This window comes from Xyrauchen texanus, chromosome 11 (assembly GCF_025860055.1).
Source record: "Xyrauchen texanus isolate HMW12.3.18 chromosome 11, RBS_HiC_50CHRs, whole genome shotgun sequence".
Classification (NCBI taxonomy): domain Eukaryota; kingdom Metazoa; phylum Chordata; class Actinopteri; order Cypriniformes; family Catostomidae; genus Xyrauchen; species Xyrauchen texanus.
In genome coordinates this window covers 44760703-44785324 of record NC_068286.1, presented here as the reverse complement: position 1 = coordinate 44785324, position 24622 = coordinate 44760703, and the positions used below count along the sequence as shown (strand labels likewise).

Here is a 24622-nt window from a genome sequence, read left to right as displayed (position 1 = left end):
CATCAATTTGGCCAGCGGCAGCCCTGATTATATACATAGCTGTATTCATTCAATGAGTTTAATCTGTCAAAGGCCGCATTTTACTTAATTAATCTAAAACAAGCAAATTAATTGTACTATTAATCCAGCTAATCATAGTTACTTTTTTAATCATACTGTCAGTTTTTTCGGTAACAGTTTACAAAACGGTTCCACTTGTTAACATAAGTTAACATTAGTCAACATAAAAAACAAATGAACAAGACTTTTACAGCATATATTAATCTTTGTTAATGATAATTGCACCACAATAATGTATTTTTAAAATCAAAATATATATTTGTTAACATTGGTCAATACTCTATGAACTAACATGAATTTACAATAAACAATTATTTTTTTATTAAAGGGATAGTTCACCCAAAAATGATAATGTTCTCATCATTTACCAGATGTGTATGACTTTCTTTCTTCTGCAGAACACCTCTGCTCTGTAGGAACATACAATGCAAGTAAATGGGTGCCAAAATTCTGATGTTCCAAAAAGCACATAAAGGCATCATAATGGTAATCAATACAACTTTAAACCATATCTTCAGAAGTGATATGATAGGTATCTCACCAACACCTATCATATCACTTCTGAAGATATTGATTTAACCACTGAAGTCTTGTGGATTACTCTTGTAAATGATTTTGGCATTTCAAAGTTGGCACCCATTCACTTGCCTTATATGGAGCAACAGAGCTGATATATTCTTCTAAAAATCATAAGAAAGTCATACACATCTGGGATGGCATGAGGGTGAGTAAATCATGGGAGAATTTTCATTTTTGGGTGAACTATTCCTTTACTAACATTAACAAAGATGATTTAATGCTGTAAAAAAACATATATTGTTTATTGTTTGTCCTTGATACCTAATGCATTTACTAATGCAAACTTATTGTAAAGTATTACCTTTTTATCACTCTACTATGAGATCTCTCTGGCTCCTGAGTTTCTCTAACAAAACGACAGCACACCTCACGTTTACCTGACCACAAACATAGTTTTCCGGATTCAGCCGGACTGTCATGCTGGACATGCCCAGTGCGTGAAATAGTTTCACTGTTTTGTGATGTTACTCACTAAGTTTTCTCTACTCTACGGAAGCCCGTTTTGTCCATGGTTTATCACATTTTCTCAAGATCTCGACATAGCAAAAGTTGTTTTCTCGTGATCACAACTTAAGTGTAAATCACTTGAGAATCAATCCAGAGACACCATTCAGTATTGCAATGTCAGAGGAGCAGGAGCGCATTACATATCTCATTAATCAAGGTCTGACGGCATCTGAAATTGCTTTGTGCCATTGAAGCACTGTATCAGAGCTTCAATCGTTTTTGGGGGGTGATCTGTAAAGTCTGAAGCTTCATTCATCTGAAAATCACGGGTCTACTTCGGTATGTTGTTCAAAAGAAGCGCAAATCCCATGCAATACAAGTTTGAAAAAAAGATGACATAATAGAGTTGATAGTAAAATAGACGGCAATAAATTGAACCTTGTCCAGAAGCTTTGAGTTGAAACCCAATGTCAATAAGTTTGTAAGGAAAACCCTATTGCTTCAGAAAGCTTAACTTTCCCATCATTACTCCATGGATACCGGATTATGATTGAGAGATTCAGCCAGGTCAGTAGACTTGCGAGTTACTAGATAAAACTGAGATAAAATCCATCTCCTTGACCAAGAGAAGCCTCCTGTTGCGATAAACAGAACATGAAAATGCTGTGCCTGTGATGTTAAAAAAGGTGTTTTCTCGTGGGAACTTGAAGTTGAAATTGAGAGAGCAAAAGAGAAAATTAAGTCATGACCATAAGAAAACAACTTTTGTTTTGTTGAGATCATGATAAAATTAAGCTGCGATCATGAGAAAACAAGACAGAAAAGTGATAAACATGGACAAAACGGGCTTCCGTATTACTCCGATCTGCTCTTAATGTGACTGCCCCGCCTACACTGCTGGTAGTTACACGATTAAAAAAAGCCAAAGCTGGATCAACTGTTGCTTGTTTCCAATGAACGCACAGACTGACAGCCTATCTTGTAATCTGAGAAAACACATGCAAATTAATTCAGTGTTCCAAAATGTGTCATACAAAATTTCAGCACTATCGCAATGATGCCTGTCCAACCAGTAAACTGTTGTATAATTATATGATAGATTTTTGATAGACATTAGTTGACATCAAGTCTAATTCATTTACACAAACATTTTATAAATGTTTATTAAACATAAGTTTGAATGCTGAAATGCAGAGACCAGCTGCTATTTGCATGTACTGCCTGCCCTGTTAAGCAGCATGTTGGCTTATGGAGGTTTGTCTACAGGAAACCCTACTCTTGAAATGTCTGAAGCCATACCAGAGTATGGTAAATGAAGTCCTAAAACCTTGTAAACATGATTGACAGTTATCATGGTATTCTCCACTGATGTGCTCTGTCTGTGTGTTTTATAGGAGGTCCTGCTGATGGAAAGCTTGTCTCTGGTGACCAGATGTTCAAAATAAACAATGTTGCTGTTGATGATCTATCAACAGAACAGGCTGCTGACATCATCAGGTATGTGGTGTGTTTGAGCCTATCTATTTGCATCTGCAAAGAAATTGGAGACTTGTTTGTGTATGGCTTTATCTGGTGGACCAGACGTAAAAAAAAAAATCCAAGTTGGTCCCATATTTACTCATGATCCTTTTCATGTGCCCCAAAGCAATATATCACACTCAAAAAAAATTCATTCATTTACTCTACCCATAACAGCGCCAAAAAAGTATGACTCGTGCACTATATTCTAAGCCTTCTGAAGCCATACGATAGCGTTGTGTGAGGAACAGGGTGTCATTATTCCTTCCTGCTGAAGCTCTAAAGTGGACTATAAAATTTAACATGGTGTCGACAAGCCTGTGCCAACTTTTTATGTTATGAACGGTAAACACCATTTGTTCTTGTGTGTCTGGTGACCAAACATCATTGATGTAAAAAAAAGACACAACACATTTAGAGGTGCCTTTCTTGATTGAGAACTGTGGTGGAGGGCAATACTTTCATTTAATAATGACTTAAATTTAGCAGACACCTTTATTTAAAGTGACTTACAAAATTAGGATCATAAGCAATTCGTCATACAAAAGCTAAAAATATTCGCAATATCGCAATACTATAAGTTCTATTCGTAGCTGGAGTTGTATTGAAGTTAGTGCAGAAAAAAGACACTGAAGAAAGAAAAAATATAATATGTATTAGTTTTTATCATAAAAAAAGTAGCGCACAAAACATGTTGAAAACTGCAAAACATGCACAACATTGTGCATCTCCGCTCCACCATATTGAGCTTTTTCTTCCATGGGGTTCACTCGTTATGACCTGCTGTCTAAGACTGATTCGTCGTTGGAACTCAGGGTCAGTTGGACGAAGATCTTGTTGGTGCTCAGTCAGCAAGTTTTCATCCTAGGAATGAAAACACCCCAGAAAACTAAAATGATTCCCTACAAGCAACTTCAATCCTGTGCTGTTTTTGGTCAGTTTACAGAAATTGTCAAAACATCAACAACATGTTTGTTAGATCCAATACTGACTAAACTCCTAAAAGAGGTGTTGCCTGTAATCTCAGAACCTCTTCTTAATATTATTAACTCCTCATTATATTTAGGGAATGTCCCAAGAAACTTTAAACTGGCAGTTATCAAACTGCTTATCAAGAAAACACAGCTTGATCCAGGATTATATCCCGAGGTTACCAGAGTCTGTCAGATCCATCTCCGGTCCTGCCTGATGTCCGATTCCCACTGTGTCGCTGAGTGATGATGACCAACTGCAGCATGTGCCAGCCAAACATCACTTCAGTCTACTTAGTCAGACTTCACAGAGGATGAATTGATGCAAACTCAAAGACATGGGATTCTTCATGAGCCATTGCCTGAAGCATGGGCTCAGGATGGAGTTCACCAAAATTACCTGCCATAAGCATCCTGCCGAACTGTGATGATCCTCACTGAATGATACCTATATCAACTTGGTCAAAGGAGGGACAACACTCTGTTAAACTACGTAGAAAAAATTATTAATTACTAACAAAAGCCTTCATCAGCCAAAATCAATGCAAATGCATCTACGTGTATTTCCTCTGTTCATTCGGGATGACTTCAAGGAATTTTACACTAAAACTTATAGTTCAAATCATCACTTATAGAAAATCATTTTGTATAATCATTGACCCAAAAAATGTATTTGGTTTACTAATTTGAACCACTAATTGTTCTAAACATATAAACTAATATTAGCATTATATTCATTCTTTTTCTTCATTCATTTTTATAACATAATTTTATGTACAGCTGCTTTGAAACAATGCCTGTTGTGAAAAGCGCTATACAAATACATTTGACTTGACTTGACTTACGTGGCACATAAACCGCCTGGTACTGCTGGTAGTCCCATTGGCTCAGAAAGCCTTTAAATTAGACGTACAAGGATGTCACGTTCTGATTCATAGGGACAATACTGCACATTGGTCACAATGGCCAATGCCAAAACTGGTGAGCCGAATTCTCATCTGAAGTGAGTCATGTCTCCTATAGATCCTGGCCACCTGAACAGCAAAATAGATTTACTCTTTTGTCAGGGTCTCAGGGTGGGGAAATGGAGACTCCACCCTCTGGAATTTTAGAGGATTTAGGGGTTATTCAGGCAAGCTGAAGTGGACCTGTTTGCCTCCCCGCAGATCACTGATTGTTTCCTTAAGAGTGGCAACTCTTTTCTGATTGAAAATGAAATGCATTGCCCTGTACAGAAGATACTGTCCTTCCTGCAAGAGCGTTTGGATGGTGGACTCACTTCTTCGACGCTCAAAGTTTATGTCACTACCATAACGAACACTCGTGAACTGATGGCAGAACCCTCTGATCAGTAGATTTCTGCATGGTGCAAGATGGTGAGATTATCTTGCCCATCTACTGTCCCAATGTGAGACTTAGGTGGTATTGGTATCCAGCTGATCTAGCCCAACGACACCACAGTGACCGCTCGAATCGCTGCCTGTCTGGCAGACATCTCAGCCTGGATGAAGGAACACCACTTTCAACTCAACCCTGCCAAGACCGAACTCCTTGTCTTTCCAGCCAACCCGGCTGTTGAACACAACATCACCGTGCAGCTGGGTCCAACTACAGTTTTGCCTTCCAAAACGGTCAGAAATCTAGGGGTAACCATTGATGATGAGCTAAATTTCACAGACCACATTTCAAAAACTGCAAGATCTTGTAGATTTACACTCTACAATATCAGGAAGATAAGACCCTTCCTCTCTGTACATGCCACACAACTGCTCGTTCAGTCCCTTGTCATAACTAGACTGGACTACTGTAACGCTCTCATTGTAGGCCTTCCTGCATGTGCTATTAGACCTCTCCAAATGATCCAGAATGCAGCAGCACGTCTGGTCTTTAATGAACCTAAGAGAGCACATGTTACACCACTCTTTGTCTCTCTCCACTGGCTGCCGGTTCATGCACGTATTAAATTCAAGGCCCTAATGCTGGCATATAAAACAGTCACTGGGTCTGCTCCAGCATACCTAAAAACATTTATGCAGAGCTACGTTCCCACCAGAAGCCTGCGGTCGGCTAAGGAACGTCGCCTTGTCGTACCAAAACAAAGAGGCACCAAAACACTTTCCCGGACTTTCAGTTTCATCATACCACGGTGGTGGAATGACCTTCCCAACTCAATCCGGGAAGCTAACTCACTCTCTATCTTCAAAAAACGGCTAAAAACACATCTTTTCCAAAAGCACTTAACCTGTCACTAAAAAAAAAAAAAAATTATTATTATTATTTACATTTCTTGTTGCACTTAAATCTGTATACTATTATGATGATAGTGAAACTTTGTAATATGGCACTTTTTGTACCACTGTCTCCCTAAGATGATTCGCTGATGTTCCTCCTCTTTTGTAAGTCGCTTTGGATAAAAGCGTCTGCCAAATGAATAAATGTAAATGTAAATGTATTAGATGCTGTAACAGGTTCCCAGTTTGAGCCACTAGAGGCAGTAAGCATACGCCTACTCTGATTGAAGACTTTGCTGCAACTCGCTTTGACATCAGTAAAATATGTTGTGGACCTTTAGGACTTTTCAGTCAGTAACTCTTGCTTAGAGTTTGAAACAGGCCTGTCAAAGGCCATTCTCAAGCCCTGGGAGGGTTATGTGCCCAAAGTACTGGCAACCCCCTCAGGGCTCAGGTTGTTACCCTGCAAATGTTCTTTCCTCCTCTCTTTGAGTCAGACAATGCTGAAGCTCCGTTCACACCGCCAGCGACACAGAGCGACAATTCATTTAAAATCATTTGTCTGTAACCACATACATTGAAATGGGCTAATAAATTATTGGTATTCTGAGTGAGTTTCATTCATATATCGATAGATTGATTGTCTTTTTTATTAAATGATGCACTGAGCACTGCTAGAGTTATATATAATGCTCTCCCCTGCAGAATGTTAACTTTTAGAGGCAAGAGAATTGATTAATTGTCAAATTAGAATAATATCTTTGTTTTACCGACAGTAACATCTGTAATCATTATTTCAAAAGCCATTATGGCCAGACGTGCAGTCCACCAATACTATTAAAGCGACATCAGTAGGATCACCCACTAGCAACTTCAAAGTACAGAAACTAGCGACACAAAGTGACAATTAAGGCTTTAGAGACTACACATGATCTGACCTGTGAGGGTATTGTGAATGAATAAATTCAAGAATAAATTACCAACTCTTTGTTTGCTTGGAGGCCGTTCATGAGGTTTGGTCGCCTCTAAGCAAAGAATTTCCCACTAGGTCATGGATGTTATTGCACTCGCTTATTTGCAAGGTATACAATGTCCCATGGCCATAAAAGATACTTTTCAAAATGAAGGGGTAGTTATACCCAAGACTTTATTACCACCCTGTTTGTTAGTGGGCATTGCCCCATTAGTACCATGGCATTATGGTAAACGGCTGCCATAGCATCAGCTACTAGCGCAGTGTTTTTGTTACCTTTTTAAAGGTAAACATCTCAGTTACTTGCATAACCTTGGTTACCTGAAAGGAGGGAACGAGATACTGCATAGCTTTGCCGCAACTAATGATTAGGCAGAGGACCCAGTATAGCAAGCTAATCAATCTGGTATGGTGGGATATTTTTTAGAATACATTTTAGGGTCACTGCCTTGATAGTGCTCCCATAGCGTCAGCTACTGATGCAGCACCTCGTTCCTTCATTTCGGGGAACCAAGGTTAAGTGAATAACCAAGACAGTTTGTTTACAGTATTACATATCTAACTACCTTTTCTATAAAAACATCCTTTAAAAGATTTAAAACATTATCTGAGAAGCAAAATAGCACAGGTTAATTTTATGATTTAACAATTAAAAATTATTTGGCAAGGAATTTTCAAATTACGTTTTCTGAAAACAAGTTACTTTCATATAAAATCTTGTTTTTCAGGTAAATTGATCTTGTTTGAGGTGTGTATAGATATTTTATTCTAAAACTAGAAAAAGATTAAGATTTTTTTTACAGTCTATATACCAATAAACGTGGTATTCACGTGTCTAGAGGGTGATATGCATATGGTAATTGAATGTAAATGAGGTTATGCATAGTAAAAACATGTGTTGTAAGCTCCATACTGTATATGGTTATTTTAGGGAGGAGACTGGGTAGGGAATAATGCATGTGCATGTTAGAACAGTCTTCCGCTAACTGGGATTTATAAAGGGAACTGTGTGCAGGTTCTTGCGTACATACAGTTTTATAAATCTGTATCTTTTGTGCACTTTTGCACACTTTTAGGATACAATTGATGCTAGAGTTTTATACATGAGACCCCTGGTGACTATTGCAGTATCACTAAATATGTTGTACTCTTTTACACTCATTTACAGGGAATGTCAGGGCACCATAATATTGACTGTCCTGAGAAATACTGTGGTAAGTGTATGTGTACACATAGAGACATTGTTTTGTTAGAAATTTTATTTGAGAAATGTTGTTTCTTTTGACTGGGGCATGGCAGGAAGATGTGGTGTTCTTTTGCCTCATGGTAGCAGGCAGAAATAATTCCAATAGTATTTTATTGATCACTAAATTGGAATAACCGATGACCAGGCTCAGATGGAATCTGCGAGAGCAGAACACAGCCGAAAACTCTGCAGCTTACATAAAATTTTGAACGCCTGTCAGTCACTAAGTTCTACACATCTGCACCTTATTAAGTATTTACTGTTTTTTGCTATTAAAGACAAAGCATCATGTAGAAGTTGCAGAAAGAACATCAAGATGCATACCCTTTCCTTGTGTTCCCTTTAGAAAGCTAGGAAGTCTCAGCAAACAGGCTTAAAAGTTACAGTTTGATAAAAGTCATGGTTTATTTTGTGCATGCAAACCGTTAAGGACTGTCATGTTTAGATGTGTTTTTGTTCATGTTTTGATTCCATGTCTTTTATTTTGAAAAGTTTAGTTCCTTATTCCCTAGTCATGTGATGTCCTGTTTTCCCTCCATGTTCATGTGTCTTGTTTTCATTGGGTTATTGTTTCATTAGGTTGTTATCAGTTCTAGTTTGGCATAGGTTTAGTTTAATTGTCTTGTTATCTTGTTTAGTGTTGTTTGATTATTGGTTTATGTTCCCCATATCATGTATTTAAGCCCTAGTGTTTACCATTGTCCTTTGTCTTGTATTGAATGTGAATGTGTATGTAACTTTGTTGGTTTGTGCCAAGTCTAGTTTTTGATAGTTCATAGTCAAGTCAAGTCTAGTTCAGTTCATGTTAATGTTTTGTTTTGGTTTCACGTTTGATATATCACTCTTCAAGTAATAAACAGCACTTGGGTTCCTTCATCTTCACGTCAACGTCTTCATCATTGTCCTTGCCAGCTTCGTTACAAGGACACATTAAAGATAAATAAATAATAATATATGTCTTTTTTTTTTATACTTAAAAGTACCTTAAAGCACCATGCTATTATGCAATAATTGTTTGCATGGTACCATGGTCATTCGTTGTATTTTTTAAATACTATGGCACAGTATATAAACATGGCAATCACTCTATCTGTACATCTTATGTCAAAGTACCATGGTACTACCATCTAATACCGCTACCATGATACCACTACAGTCCTTTTTTTGTAAGGGTTGTAAAGAGAAGTGGTGAGAAAAGAAATGTATGCTGATGATTTGACCTCTTATAAATGCCACAGTCCTGTCAATACAACTGACTCTATTTCTCAGTGGCTGGTCAAATCATATGTCCCAGTCAATGCAAAGACATTTGTGAATACCAATGTAATTTTGCAATAAATGTTTGAGGAATATGCCATTGAATGTCAAATGTGTCCATTAATGGCTTTGCCATAGGGACCAAAGTCATCCTTCATAACTCCAGAGAAGAGAGCAAAGCTGAAGTCAAACCCAGTTAAAGTGAGGTTTGCAGAGGAGGTGGTGGTCAATGGACACTCACAGGTTTGGCACATTCCGTTATTCTTATTATGTTATTAATGGGTTGTGTGCATGTTAATTATCAAAAAGCATGCTACCATATTAATACCAATGTAATACTACCATATTTATCAGGGCTGTTTCTGAGCATATGGGGGCCTTTAACGTAATCCTATTTGGTGGCCCCCACCCCCCGGAACATTACATTCTCCCTTCACACTCAGGCCACAAGGGGGCTCCCTTTAACTGTCTAATTGAGCCATAACAGCTGCCTGAGTCTTACTTGCAGTTTAAAAGAGAGAGTGTGTGTGTGTGTGTATATATATATATATATATATACTCGGCTGCCCTAAGTGGCCGCTTCTACCAATTATAGCTGTAAAAGTCCCTGATATTTAAGCAATATGACATGAGCAAGAGTGCGATATGAGAGAGAGATCACCTGTTGCCACACCCAATCAGAGATGTGGTCAGTTTCTCAGTGTAAAATAGACGTCCAAGCAGGGGTATTCCTCTCTATTTCGCGGTAGCCGGTGTGTGAGAGTCATTCACTATAGAAACAGCGATGTCCTCCGCCATTTTAAACAGTATCCAATGTGGAATCTCCGATAAAAGGCAAGCACTTGAGTTCTGTAATAAATCAGTCTGTTGTGTCTCTCAGCACGAGTCATAATCCAGAAGTGGTCCGTTTAAAGCCGTTTAAAGCTATTTCCTAGCTTTGGTAATGTATTAGTAATACAAGCGATCACATAGCACAGTTCTATGTAAACAATGACAAACGGATTCACTTTACGTCACCAACTGCCTCATATTACACACAAAAATTATCTTTTGCCACCACCTGCTGGCTAACATGTGTAATTTCAAAAATAAAACCAGTAACTCCTAACACTTTAGTTTAGAGCAGCATGAATGCAGAGTGATACACAAACAGTGAAGCGTCCGAGTGCTGATGCTGTCACTCCATCAGTGCTCATGGAATGTCTCTCGTCCAATCAGATTCGAGGACCGGAACTAACTGTGGTATATTAATGTATATGAAGCTTACATTGGAACCAGCATTTGTGGCATAATGTTGATTACCACAAAAATTACTTTCGTTTTGTCCCTCCTTTTCTTAAAAACAAAAAAGCAAAAATCGAGGTTACAGTGAAGCACTTACAATAAAAGTGATTGTGGCTCATTTCTGGATGGATGGAAGGTAGAAATCTCAAGCTTATAATTATATAAAAGCACTTATATGAATTATTCTGTTAAAACGCATGTATTATTTAAGCTGTAAAGTTGTTTAAGTTGTCATTTTAACAGTCATTTTAGGGTTTGTTGACATTACATCGTCATGGCAAGGAAGTTGGCAATAACTTTACACAGAAAATGTTAGTAAGTGATGTTATCACACTAAAATCATGTTTGCAAGAATATTGTTTATGTCTTGGGGCTATATTTTTGAAAAAGTGAGTATTTTAATGTTCAAAATTGGCCCCCATTCACGTCCATTGTAAGGGCCACAATTTAACCAAATTTTTGCTTTTTTTTAAAGATAATGTGGGGCATGTCAAAATAAATTTTTGTGGTAATCAATAGTATGCATTATTATGTGGTTTATCTTTTGATGTTTATCATTTTAAATGAAAGTCTTCAATCATAAGCTGATAAGTATCCTTTATTGCTTAACCTGATTTTTGCTTTAACAGTTAACATATAGTTTTAACATAAATTATATTTCTATTTTTAAATCTATATTGACCTCTATCCTCCAGGGTAACTCTTTGCTGTTCCTACCCAATGTTCTGAAGGTCTATTTGGAGAATGGCCAAACAAAGGCGTTTAAATTTGAATCTAAAACCACTGTTAAGGTACTGTTGACACATTCACTATAGTCTTATGTTATGTGATGTTTTGGTTGTTGTTAAAACAAAATGAAAACAATGCATATCTTCAATATATAGCATGCCAGATTTAATTATGTTGCTTATTTTATTAGTACCATTGTATCATCATGGATTGTTGTAATGGTAATGGTAATTGCATGATTGTTTGGGCATGTACCATGATAATTTTTTAAGTACTTTGTGTACTCACATGGTACATTAATATAGTAATCGTTCAATACACTACATGGTCAAAAGTATGTAAACACCACACCCATATGTGCTTCTTAAACATGCCATTTCAAAACCAGGGGACTTGATAGGGAGTTGGTCCTCCCTTTACAGCTATAACAGTTTCAATTACTCTTTTGGAAAGGCTTTCCACTAGATGTTTCAACTTGACTGCAGGGATTTGCTCCCATTAACACAAGACCATCAGTGAGGTCACTGTTGGCCAATGGGGCCTGGCTTGCAATCGGCATTCCAATTAATCCCAAAACTGTTCAGTGGGGTTCAGGTCTGGGCTTTGTTCTTCCACATAAGACTCAGTAAACCATTTCTTAATGGACCTCGATTTGTGTACAGATGCATTGTCACGCTGGAACAGAAGAAGTTCCCCAAACTGTTGCCACAAATGTGAAAGCACACAATTCTGTTGAATGTGATTGTTTGCTGTAGCAATAGGATTTATCATCCCTGGGATTACTGGATTTGCCAAACCTGTTCATTAGAAGTGGGTGTGTAAATACTTTTGGCCATGTAGCATATTAAACTACCATGGTACTACCATCTGATACTATAAATGTACGGTACCATGATGCCACAGTGCTCCTAAGGGAAATCGTATTATCTTAACCTATGTTGTGTATTATACCGTAGTTCTAATGGTAGATGATGGTACACGACTTGAGCCTGTGTTGTCTAATGATGCCCTGTATACTGTCATGATTTTTGGATCTTCTTATGTTGTGCTCTCAAACTATGACCTGGCACTAGGACATAGTTATGACTCTGAAGGAGAAACTCTCTATCACACATATCGAACACTTCTCATTGGTACTTGAACAACAGTACAGCATCAGCAAATTGTATCTACTGCACGAGGAGGAGATTATTCAACAGGTACACAGTACACACACATATGAAAAGACCTAGTCAAAATACAAAATAAAATATGATACTATCGTTTCTTTATTCTACACTCATCTGTATGTTATACAGCTAACATATACAGTATATCTAATAGTGTGTGTGTGTGTGTGTGTGTGTGTGTGTGTGTGTGTGTGTGTGTGTGTGTGTGTGTGTGTGTGTGTGTGTGTGTGTGTGTGGCAGGTGGTTGAGAAGAAGGAGACTCACGACTACAGATGTCTGTTCCGTGTCTGTTTTCTGCCCAGAGATTTTGAAAACATGCTAAAACAAGACCCTGTGGCCTTTGAGTATCTATATCTACAGGTTTGTGTGTATGTGTGTGTGTGTGTGTGGTTGAGCCAATGTTGCTGTGTCGGGCTAGTTGGGATGCTCAAACAAGCAGTGCAATATCTTGATTATGCTACAAAATACAGTGTGTACACTTTTAGGTTAAATCTACTAAGGGCTTTCTTTTACTTGTCTCTGCATATTACAGTGGGATAAGGAATACTATTTTAATAGGGCTGTGAAACTATAAAAACATTTTTTCAAAGTTTTCTGATTAATCGCTGTTAATCATGGTATGTGGAATATTAAAACAAACTTTAAAATGTAATCATGATATATTTAATTGAAACTTTGACTCAATGAACTTGCAAGACATTAGTTACTAATGATTTTTTGTAATTATTTAAATATGTTTGTTTGCAGATAGAGTTAGTTAGACCTGTAATGTCTGTTAGATGCCATAAAATCCGTGGACATTAATTAAAAAGGTCTAAATCTTCTGCCGTTATCAAGTGGAGTTTTTTAATAATTGGATCAAATGGGCAGATACAATTTTTATCTAGTTTTAATGACAAGAGAAACTGAAGTGTGCATTGTTAATACATAATCAAACACTGTACATATAGAAACAAAAAATAAGTTTATTAAAGCATTATTTTCTCTGGCTACTCTTCAGGCTCAATCACGCACATGCTGGGTCTCTCTCGCGCTTTTTGCTATTGATACCCCGGGTTAGATGACAGTGAGTGAGCGTTTTCAGATGATGCGAAGAGATGCGGCAGCTTGTCCATATCTCTCCCACACCTGGCTCATCATTTGCGGGTGAACTCTCTATGCTCCATACAGTAAATCTGTTCTCGTGATAATTATGCCCGGAACATGCGCATAATAAATTCAGTAGTTCACATGTTAATGTAATCCTTGAATAGAGATAAAGGCAAACGGAATTGGCTTGCTATCCATAGTGGAGGGCTTGAGCTTGAGAATCTAGTAGTAAATAGACAAAAGGTGGAGTTGGGGTGGAGGAGGGTTGCCGGAAGAATTGTTGCAGCAGTGAGACAAGCAGGGGTTTATGCTTACTCCGGCATTATGATTGGTCGGATTAAATAAACATGGTCCTTCCGAACTTTGTTGGAAAAACTCAAAACATTGTACCACACAATCAGTTTTTGAGCTAGGATATGCAGTCGTGTCAAGCGTGTACCTCCTGGAAATTTATATATGAAAATTTTACCCATAGGAAGGGAGGGATAACATTAGTGAAGGGGTAGACCATTCATTGCATTAATTTTTAATGCGTTAAGAAGTCAATTATTAATCGCAGAAATTAAGGCGTGATATTTCCCAGCCCTAATGTTAGCATTAAAGAAATACCACACTTCAGGCATAAATTTTATAGTCACAGAGTGGTGTGAAAACTCCTTTTTGTATTTTATGTTTGCGTGTGTGTGTGTGTGTGTGTGTGTATAGAGTGTGAATGATGTATTGCAGGAAAGGTTTGCAGTGGAGATGAAATGTAATACAGCTCTCAGACTGGCTGCTCTACATGCACAGGAAAGACTAGCCAGCAGTGGGCAATCCCTTAAAACACCAATAAAGTCCATCGTGTGAGTTTACACACACACACACACACACACACACACACACACACACATACCAACATTGTACCATAAATGTACTCTAGTATTGTCTGCACTATTTTCAATATAAAATTCAGCAAATTCAATTTGATTATTGACACTGTATCTGAACAAGTCTGTGTGTCATAACTAAGGTGTCAATTATGTATTCTTTCAAATCATTTCTGTGTAGGAAGGAGTGGGGTATTGAAAGTTTTGTGTCTCACACTTTACTGCGAAATATGAGAGAGAAGGACTTAAAGAAAGCCATCAGTTACCACATGAAAAAACTTCTGTCTCAGGAGCCCAAGCTAAAGGTGTGTGCATGCATGTGTATGTACTGCATATTTGTGTGTGCTTATGCAGCCATTTTTTTACGTTGTGCCCTCAGCTTTTTGTATAAGCGACAGTTAAAGAATGTACTGTACATAATGTGTAACCAAGTACTGTGGTAGTACCATGGTACTGTGATGGTGTCAGGTTGAACCGGGTGATTACCATATTCATGAACCGTACCATGGTATGTACATGGTTTGTCAAAGAATGCCATAGTAATACAATGGTACATGTCCAGAAAACCATGGTATTACCAAAGTACATGTCCATAAACTGTGGGATTTTTTGTTAGTGATGTACAAAAGCTGTGTATTAACTTAGATTCATATGTGTGTGGTGTTTTAATAGGTTATCTCAGTGAATCAAGCTAGACTTAACTACTTGAATGAGATGTCTGAACTCAAGTCATATGGAGGAAAGGCTTTTAGTGCCACTATGATGGTAAGACTCCAGTCACATTCAGAGTCTCAGTAAGTATGTCTCAGATATAGCCAGTGTCATTTTCTTTTCCTTCATCTCTCCATTAAACCAGCTGCAGGACAGAGAGTCAACGGTGAGTTTGTTAGTGGGGGCTCATTACGGGGTGAGTCAGGTGATCAACCACAAGCTAAGCATCATGACCACACTAACTGAATTCAGCTGCATTACCAGAGTGGAACTATTACCTGAATCTGAGAGAATTAGTCTGGTCAAGATATACCTGCAGGACATAAAGGTATAAAACACACAGTATATGTACTCTTACACCTGTAAACATCTATGCATATGTACTCTTCTTTACAGAATAATCCTCTTCTTTCTGTCACACTTTGTCTGTCTTTAGCCAATAACCATGTTATTGGAATCAGTGGCAGCTAAAGATTTACTCTGTCTGGTGGCTGGATACTGCAAACTACTTGTGGACCCCCAGATCTCTGTGTTCCCCTGGACAGATTATTCAAAGAGCCACCGCATATCGGCAGAGGAGGGTACGCACTGCTTGGTCATTTTTGTAAAATGATATGTGCAAGGATTTTAACATGCTCCATGAGTGTACTACAAAGCAACACTGGTGTGATTTGGTCTACAATCCTACCTTATTTTCATTGACTACCATTCTCTGTGCCGCTTTGGACACCAATCTGTGTGGTGGGTGGCCTAAACCAAGCGCACAAATAAGCGTAACCCAACATAATAATCTTCTCTCACGATAACCTAAAGTATAAAACATTTTTGTTATATGACCAAGCATTCAGGAAGTCTGTGATTTCAAATGACATCCATCTGTTTTTGCATGTCAAAGTAAAATTTTTACCTAACACAGTGTAATTTATTTCAATTGTGTCTATGCTTATGCTTTTGTGTATAGGTTATGTATCACATTGTGGCAGTGACTCTGAAGACTCCGACTCAGACGTGGATGCTCTCCTTGCTCATGTTGCAAGCACTACCAAAAGCAATAAAACAGCAGTTAAGCCTAGTAATACGTTTCCAGGAGTAACTGATAAAGCACAAAGTCATGTAGAAAAAGGAAAGCTGAAGAGGGAAGAAGCAGTTGAAAAGGGAGATAGGGACAAGGACAAAGAAAACGTCCGTGAATCTGTAGACGTTAATAATGGAGAGAAAGAAGAAACAGATGATGAGAGAGTGGGAGCAGAAAAGGATGACAAAGAACAAGAGAAAAAGCCGGAAGAATCACATTATGTTAGTACTGTGGATGACCCTTCATCTGAAGCATCCAATTCATATCAGACTGAGTCATGTTTCATGACAAGCATGTCCAGTGACTCTATGGATGCCTTAGAGGAGGACGACCTTATGACCTACTGCTCTACCAGACGGCCATGCTATTTACCTGTGAAAGACTCTTTTTGCCACGAGGACCGCTGTTCACCATCATTATCTCCAAGGCAACCGCACAGCGAAGATAGCCATTCCCAAAATGGCTTGTACTCTGCTGATTCCCATGGTGAGTCTGAGGTTGACCAATTGATTTGTTTTGCTGCACTCTCAAATATTTCGGAATGTCTGCCAAGCCCTCCTGAAGCCAGTGATGAGGAGGATTGTGAGAAACTGGGAATAAAAAAAGAATGGCACAAAAAGGGGTCTCCTACGAATTGTCCAGGAAGTGCCCTAGACCCTCCCAGAGACTATGTGTTCACATTTGAGCAAGGAGACACAAGACACTATTATAATATCTGCTCCAATGTTACGCCTGACAGTGCCCGCAGCCTCCTACGACCTCTCTCTCCACCAGGTTCTAGGGAAAAACAGATGGATCAAAAAGGGGAGGGAGTGAACGAGACAGAAACTGTGCCAATTTTTCAGCCCCCACCAGGGTTTGGAGACAGCAGCTCAGATGATGAGTTCTTTGATGCTCAGGAAAGATTCACATCCCCGGAAGAACCCTGCTCAACTGTCGCAATAAGAGGTATGGCATAGGCAAGATTCTCCAGAAAACAAATGCTATAGACACTAAATCAGTTTACCTAAAAATTGTAACTTTGTGAAACGTGCATTCATTGGGGCTTGCATGTTCACTCGAGAACTTAAGTGCTAAAAATGAAAGCACTGTTTAACACTACAATCAAAGCAAGTTACTTGAACATGCGAGCCTCTGTGAACAAGCCTCTCTCATTGTGCTAATGAACATGCAATGGATGTTCAAGAATGGAATGTAATTTTAGGTTGTCAAAACATATTTTACTTCAGAAGACCTACTGTAAAATATGATGTAACATTTAGTTACCTTGTGTGTTTACTGATTTTTCTCTTTTTAGAAAATTCTACAGAGTCTAGCACCAAGATACGCACACTAAGTCTGAGTGAGATTGACATCTGTATCAGTGAAGAAGGGACTGAGGTTCTGGAGATGAAAGATCAGGAGGAAGTGCTGGAAAAAATGGGATCACAAGAATTGTCAAGGTTCCATAAAAGATCTAAAAAGCGTCGCTCATTCATGGAAACAAATTACACATCCCTGGTATCATTCCCAGATCAAGATCAAATCGGTAACAGCTATGGTACTAGCATCCCAAACTATGGTTCAATATCAATCAGCCACGGCGCTGCTCGAATGGCATGTTGTGATGGTGGGTGTTCAGATCAAGATCCATGTCCAACAGTCTCATCTCTAACCCATTCTGAAGGAGAACCATCACAACTGGAATCCAAACCCATCAATTCATTCAAAACCATTGGATCAGGATCCCATAATCCCACTGATACCCAAGTGAGATTACACTCAAACATGACATATCAGCGTAAAAATCATCTTATAGAGATGGAACCAGATTCCATGGAGTTCAAATCAGTCACTGAGCGAATGTCTACTGTATCACCAACTATAGTAGCAATGCGCTCCCATGTGGAGGTTCAGGATAAAGGAAACACCAGCAATCATAGCGGAGATAATCATGAAGAGGGTGCAGTGGGAGGTTTAGTTGAGAGACTATTTGGAAGACACTTGTTCTTTGACACATCTAAAGAAAAGTGTGATAGCAGTGCATTGTCTGTTCAAAGAGATGACCAAGGAACAAATCAAATGGAATGTTCTTTCCAGAGCAAATCAATGACTCAAAAGAGCAGCTCACTGCCAAAACTAGACCAGATAACCCCATCGAGTTTACCTTGCTTCCAAGTCCCGAGTATATCATACACCACAAGAACTGATACAGACAGGGATGTTGATACTGTAAGACTAGAATTTGGTGTGGAAAAACATGCAGTGGAACCAACAGAAAGGACCAGGAGTAAGAGCACATCTGCAACATCTGACAGTGGTGCATCACATTGCCGACCAATGCACTTATTTCCCCAGAGAGAAGCTGTAGTCTACCAAAGAGAACCAGAATCTGACGAAACTGACATTTCTTGTGACCCATCTATCCAAGAACTTTCTGCCGACATTCCATCTTTTGAACCATCCCAAAGCCTCCAACTTACACCTAGTTCATGTGGCATCCTTGGACGACTCTCTTCCTCAACACTACGAGGAAAGATCCAGAACCTTCCTCTCTACCTATCACATTCTCAGGAAATACTTTCTCATCATTCTAATGACAAAGTCAATGTTAAGCTTGCAAGAAGGCTTTCAGAAACTGAGCGAAAAAGAAATAAAGTTGAGGTGACAAAAGAGGCTTCTGAGGATGCAACTTTAAATGAAGGGGTTTCTGAAATAAAAGAGGTAAAAGTGGTTACTATTGTATCTGAGGAGTTCACTGAGGTCATTGATGAAGTAAGAAAGGTCAGCCAATTTAGTCCTCAAGCACGTGGACAGCAGAATAACAAAACTGAACCTAAAGAGTTTTCTGTAATAGCCTCACCTTTGTGTCTCAGGGCAGTCAACTCTCTCCAGGTCAAACCTTTACCTGTTGTGGTTACTACACAAAACCTAAACAGTCCCTGGGGGGTAGCAAGATCTAGAGAAATTATTGGATTACAAGAATGTAGCCACCCCTTTTCAAATGTCTCCACAGCTCCCCATCACCTTACCACTGGCTGTGGGGTTTTCACAAACTGCCAGTCCATACCTACCATTTCCCAGCCACAATCCTTGCTTAGCCCATATCAACTTGAGAAACCAGACTTTAGCTGCAGCTCAGCATTGGCTGTGGGGTGTGAGGCAGTAATGGAGGGTGCTCAGACACCATTAGAGGTCTGCCAAAAAGTGTATACCAACTGTTTCAGTGGAGTCCTGGACAGCGCCAGCTTCGATGATGAATTAACTGTCTATGAGTTTTCCCGCCAAACAAATCAGGGTGAAACAGAGGACGCACTGCAGATGTCTATACCTCCTTCCTCCCTGTCTGCATCCCCTACATCTTTCTCACCATCCTCTCCATTGCTCTCATTCCCTCATATAGTTCTTCCACCTTCATCATCTACAGAGCTCAGTCCTCTTCTATTCCCCTTGGATACCCCTGATTGTTTTCTATCTGACCCTCATGAAGATGTCATCACTGCCCTGCTGACTCGTCAATATCCCCTACCACCAAAAGGATTTATTTATTTGCAAAGGGATGTGGACTCCCTCTTGAGTGTCCTGGCTGGTGCTATGAAGAACCAAGATGGGGTCCAGGAGCACCCCAGGGATAACTGTGTCGCTCACTTTTCTGAGAACAAAAGGCGATTACATGTGGAGGCTCGGGGACTTTTGGCTAGATGTCAGAGTGTGGTAAGAGTTGGGCAGACACCCGAAGAGACTCTTCAATCATTGTCTGAAAGCTTTCGCTCACTGGTGCAGCTGACAAGCGTGTGTTTGTGCTTTTCCAGCTGCCAGCGGTGTAGGGAGCGTCATGCCCAATCACTTACAGGACTAGCAGATGTTGCAAAAACTTACCAGGACTTCGCACGGGCGGCAGAATTATTGGAAAGTGCTAGTGAAAGGAAGACTTGTCATGAGCTAAGAATTAAACTCCTTGCTCGCCAATGCACTGCACTTACAGCCTCGGTGTTCTGCCTCACCCAGCTCTTTCGCACTCTCACTGCCCTTTGACCTTTAAACTGTTCTTTTGGAGTAGATCTTGAGACTAAAACTGCAAGAAATCTGACAGAATCTCCCTGACCAATCTTAACACAAATGAGGTTCAAATAATTATGTTTATATATGTACTATATATATATATATATATATATATATATATATATACACTGTAAACATTAATGTTAGAGCAGTTGACAACATAATTGAAAGGCACTGAATAATGGACCAGTACATAAACATGCACTAATACTGTAGATTCACTCATTCAAATTCCCACTGAACTATAAAACCTACCATTGAATTGTCTTTGAATGCATAAAACCCAAGCCTAAACTGACATCTAAACAATGAGCAACATTTCAATTCTGTGTACTAAACAGCTTGTTTTACAATGTTTGTATGTTAGGTTTTTAGAAATGAATATAACTATAATTGTCTTTGTATTATGGTTATCAGTCATGGTTGTCTGCCTCAAGAGGGAAGCATAAACAGGGATTTTGAGTAGTGTTTCATCAAACACTCTCAGCTTTTTTCTCAGATCTGCTCTGCCTTGCTTGCTTTCTCTCACCACTGTAATGCACAGTGTTTTCTTCTCTCTGCTATACCTGATGACTATTAGAGAATAATGTGATAGGTTCTGCAGGAGTTTTCTTGAATGGCCAGTATTTTTTTCCCCCAACAAAATACCAAAGCTTATGGATGAATGATGTTTGAGAGTGCAGAGTAAATGCAGATTCATTCAAAAGGCTTTTTGCATATGCTTCACCGTTCTAACTTTTAGATTGTAGACTTATATGGCTAATTATATTCATTTTGGAGAATTAACAGGATCATTTTTGGTACCACTGATTAATTTATTTTTCACTGATGAGTTATTTCTTTTTGGGTCATCAAATCCTCACAAAACACTGCTTACATAATTATGCTATGAGTAAATAATTGTAAATGTAGTAAACATTTAAAACATGGCAGGAGAGTGTAATCTTTCCAACAGTACAGTATGTATCTGAAAACCAAAAAGCTACTATGCACTCTATTTCTATAAGGCATGTTCTAAGCCATGGAAAAGTTGTTTGCCTTGGAAATAGTGGAATGCATGCAGAAATGAATTCATGATTGAGAGAATGATCAGTGAGTGAGTCTATCGTTATTGTGATGAAAACTGGCTTTGTAATGCAGTATTCACCCCATTAAAATAACCTAAATGACTGGAGAAATTTGTTTTATTCTCTCTATTTCTTTCCATAACTGTTGCCATTTTCTCTCTGTTAAAAACGTTTTAGCCAGTTAGACAGGGTCTTGGTCAGGGGCATCATGCATCTATTATATTTTGAGGGGGCACCAGTGTCAGTCTTTTTTTTTACTTGATGCCATGGTGAGATAAGATATCACCAAAGAAAAAACACTTAAGTTCTTCTTTAACAATGTGAAAGAATTGTTAGTCTATCGGTAGTGTTTTTGGTAATGTGTAAGCAGACCCGCATTCAAATCTTGACCTACTTTGTTATGCAATATTTTTAATAAGCTGAACTTGACAGCAAGTGATCGCCACATATTTCTAATGTATGGAATAAAGCGGCTTCGATGACAGGAAAAAGAAACTCCTTTTTTGGTCCTCGGAAATAGTCTAGAGAAACATGATGGCCATATAGGGTAGATTACTTCTGAAATGTAATCCGATACTGATTACAAATTACACAAAGAAAATGATAATCATTAACGTACTCTTTCACATTACACTTTGTAGGTAACCAATCTGATTACTGTTAGATTATTCATTGCATGTTTTGATCAATCTAGTGTTGCGGGGTGAGCAAGGTACAGTCTCAGTGGGTGTGGCATCAGGCCTCGGAGAGAAATGCACATTTTTTTTCCGATGAATGGGAAATAAATTGTCCATTGGGGAAAGTTTCCAAACAATGGGGGAATCCTCCCAATGCCATGTGGCTATGTGAAGGAAAGGAGTGAAGAGAGGGTTAGGTCCAAGTATAATGGGTGGAGTCCAGTGGCTGCACTCGCTACTCTCCTGGGCATGAGGGGCGGTGGCTTATTTAGTGTCTTAGCTTTCCTGAGGCCACTGTACTTGAGGGGAAAGGGCAGCCCAGCTTTTTGGCCCTTTGGTGACTGCACGTTCTCCAATCCCTTCCGGAACCCTACCCATTTCGTTCCTGGACCTGCGAGGACACCAGCATGCATGCAGTGGCCAACCTCTTGAGAAAGGGTGTTCTCTGCTTTTAAAGTCAGCGTTGATGAAGCTGTATTAACATCAGTTGCTCCTCATCACATGTTGCTGAATAGGGATAGTATCTGCCCACTCCAGTTGTGGACCTGACTGAAGAACTTTGGGACAACGATGATCCAAAGGAGGGCTGTTTTTGTTCTGAATCTATAAAAAAATCTCTCATTATTTGCTCACCCTCATGATATCCCAGGTGTGTATGACTATCTTTCTTTAACAGAACACATTTGAAGAAAAATATCTAAGCTCAGTAGGTCCTTAAAATGCAAGTGGATGGTGATCCAACTTCTGAAGCTCCTAAAAGAACAGACAGCATAAACGTCATCCATATGTCTCCAGAGGTTAAATGAATGTCTTCTAAAGTGACACGATCCCTATTGGTGCGAAAAAGATCAATATATATGTACTTTTTAACTATAAACCACTATACGCACATGTGATGTAATCTTGTTGACACGTAAGCAAGGGAGAACTGATGCACATGCAACACACCTGGAAGAGCAGCACTATTTTATAACTGAGTAGAAGGAACACTGTACTGTAGCATGGTGGTAGATCTGTAATTGTATTACAGTAAATCTATTGTGTTTATTTACTCACAATGATGCATTTGTGTGCTTATCCTGGTCTCAACCGAGAGAAGAACGTCAGATTATATCCGTAACATAGCAATGAGGATTCATCACACAAGAGACCACATGAGCTCGTGTTCTCCTGAATGCATGTATTGCTGCTTACCGGAAATTATGTTTTATAGTTAAAAAGTACTTAAATATCAATCTTTTTTGCACCAAAAGTGATCATATTGCTTTAAAATTCATTAATTTAACCACTGGAGTTGTATCGATGGCATTTATGCTGACTATCTGTTCTTTTTGGCACTTAAAAGAACCTGATCACCATCCACTTGCATTATAAGGACCTACTGAGCTGAGATATTTTTCTATTTTCTAATGTGTTCTTCTGAAGCCATATTCACTAGGCATGGGATGATATTATCTCACGATTCGGTTCAATATACGATATGAGGGTCAAAATTGTATTTGATAATATAAAAAAATTCATCGGGTTGACGATGATCAAGGGAGGTGTTGTTCTGTCATCCTAGGCATTTATTTTTAAACGTATTAAGTACCAAATGTATCAACACTCCTTTCAATAAACATTAGTAAACATGAAATTAGACACCAGCTGTTGGGGTTTCAGGCCGATTGGCCTGGTTGTAGTCTTGCCATGTGTTTCTGTGTGCTTTGTATTCCCTTCTATGTCTGTTTTGTTAACAGGTGCCATATGCTGGCCATGAACTGGGGTTTCCCTGCAGGGGCTATTGTTCACTGCTGCTTATCCCACTCCCTATATAACCACCCTTTTGGCTTCAGTTCTCTGCCAGATTTTCCTGTGTGTGTTGTTCAGATCCATCTCTCTCCTGAGAGTTCTAGTTTATTAATGTTTCAAAGCCTTTTTCCCCCCTTTGTTTATTCTGTCTGATGGCCTTTACCCCAGACTCTGCTGCTGTTCTGCTTTAGACTCTCTGCCCAGGCTGCTTCAGAGCTCTCCACTGGTGGATCCCTTTCTTCCCCACCTCTCTGCCTGGTCCCTCCTGACTTCCTGGATAGAGTGCTCATTCCCATGCAGCGTTCCTTGCTGCCCTCCATGTGGCCGGGTGTGGACCTTCACTCTCCTAGATCCTCTCATTCTGCACCTCCTTGTCCCATCTTGGTCCCTGGTACCCCCTACTGGTCTGGCTTTGCCATTGCCCTGTTCAGGATTTATTCTCTCCCTTTCAGCATTACTCTATTGTGTGTTAATATAGCTCACCTGTGCAACTGATAATGGGATTTTCTTTCCCATTCTGAAGAGAATTGTTATTCAGTAAATTAAGATTGGAATGTTATTTTGGGAATGACTGTTATCCAAATTAATGTCTCTAGATAAGATGGAGAGATGTACAATTTGTAGGGATAGACTTACAGTCTCTTCAATGAGTTATACTGTTGTTTAAATTGGTATTGATCATCAAGCAGACAAAACATGGGGAAAAAAACATCTTTCCAGAAATTTTTTTGTGAATGAAGCACTTTTTCATTGTGCAAAAGAACAAATCTGCATGTGACTGGCACCTCTGAAATGTTTGTTTGTGACATGTTTTTTCAAAAGAGTTCTAGATCTATGGACA

The 24622-nt window shown here is 39.0% G+C and overlaps 1 protein-coding gene across 2 annotated transcripts in view; it reads left to right on the top strand.

Moving 5' to 3' along the window:
* LOC127652195 (FERM and PDZ domain-containing protein 1-like) overlaps nucleotides 1–21418 on the top strand; it is a 41526-nt gene extending 20108 nt beyond the window's left edge. The window contains exons 5-17 of one of the 2 annotated variants that reach the window (XM_052138267.1): nucleotides 2481–2583; nucleotides 7948–7993; nucleotides 9421–9525; nucleotides 11262–11357; nucleotides 12369–12494; nucleotides 12705–12824; nucleotides 14259–14395; nucleotides 14601–14724; nucleotides 15092–15184; nucleotides 15276–15458; nucleotides 15567–15711; nucleotides 16092–17153; nucleotides 17503–21418. In XM_052138267.1, the coding sequence (XP_051994227.1) occupies nucleotides 2481–2583; nucleotides 7948–7993; nucleotides 9421–9525; nucleotides 11262–11357; nucleotides 12369–12494; nucleotides 12705–12824; nucleotides 14259–14395; nucleotides 14601–14724; nucleotides 15092–15184; nucleotides 15276–15458; nucleotides 15567–15711; nucleotides 16092–17153; nucleotides 17503–20219 (5057 nt within the window). In that variant the 3' untranslated portion in view covers nucleotides 20220–21418. Of the gene's footprint in view, nucleotides 1–2480; nucleotides 2584–7947; nucleotides 7994–9420; nucleotides 9526–11261; nucleotides 11358–12368; nucleotides 12495–12704; nucleotides 12825–14258; nucleotides 14396–14600; nucleotides 14725–15091; nucleotides 15185–15275; nucleotides 15459–15566; nucleotides 15712–16091; nucleotides 17154–17502 lie in introns of those variants that run through there. The other variant, XM_052138268.1, reaches the window with a different exon arrangement.
* Nucleotides 21419–24622: the final 3204 nt, after the last annotated feature.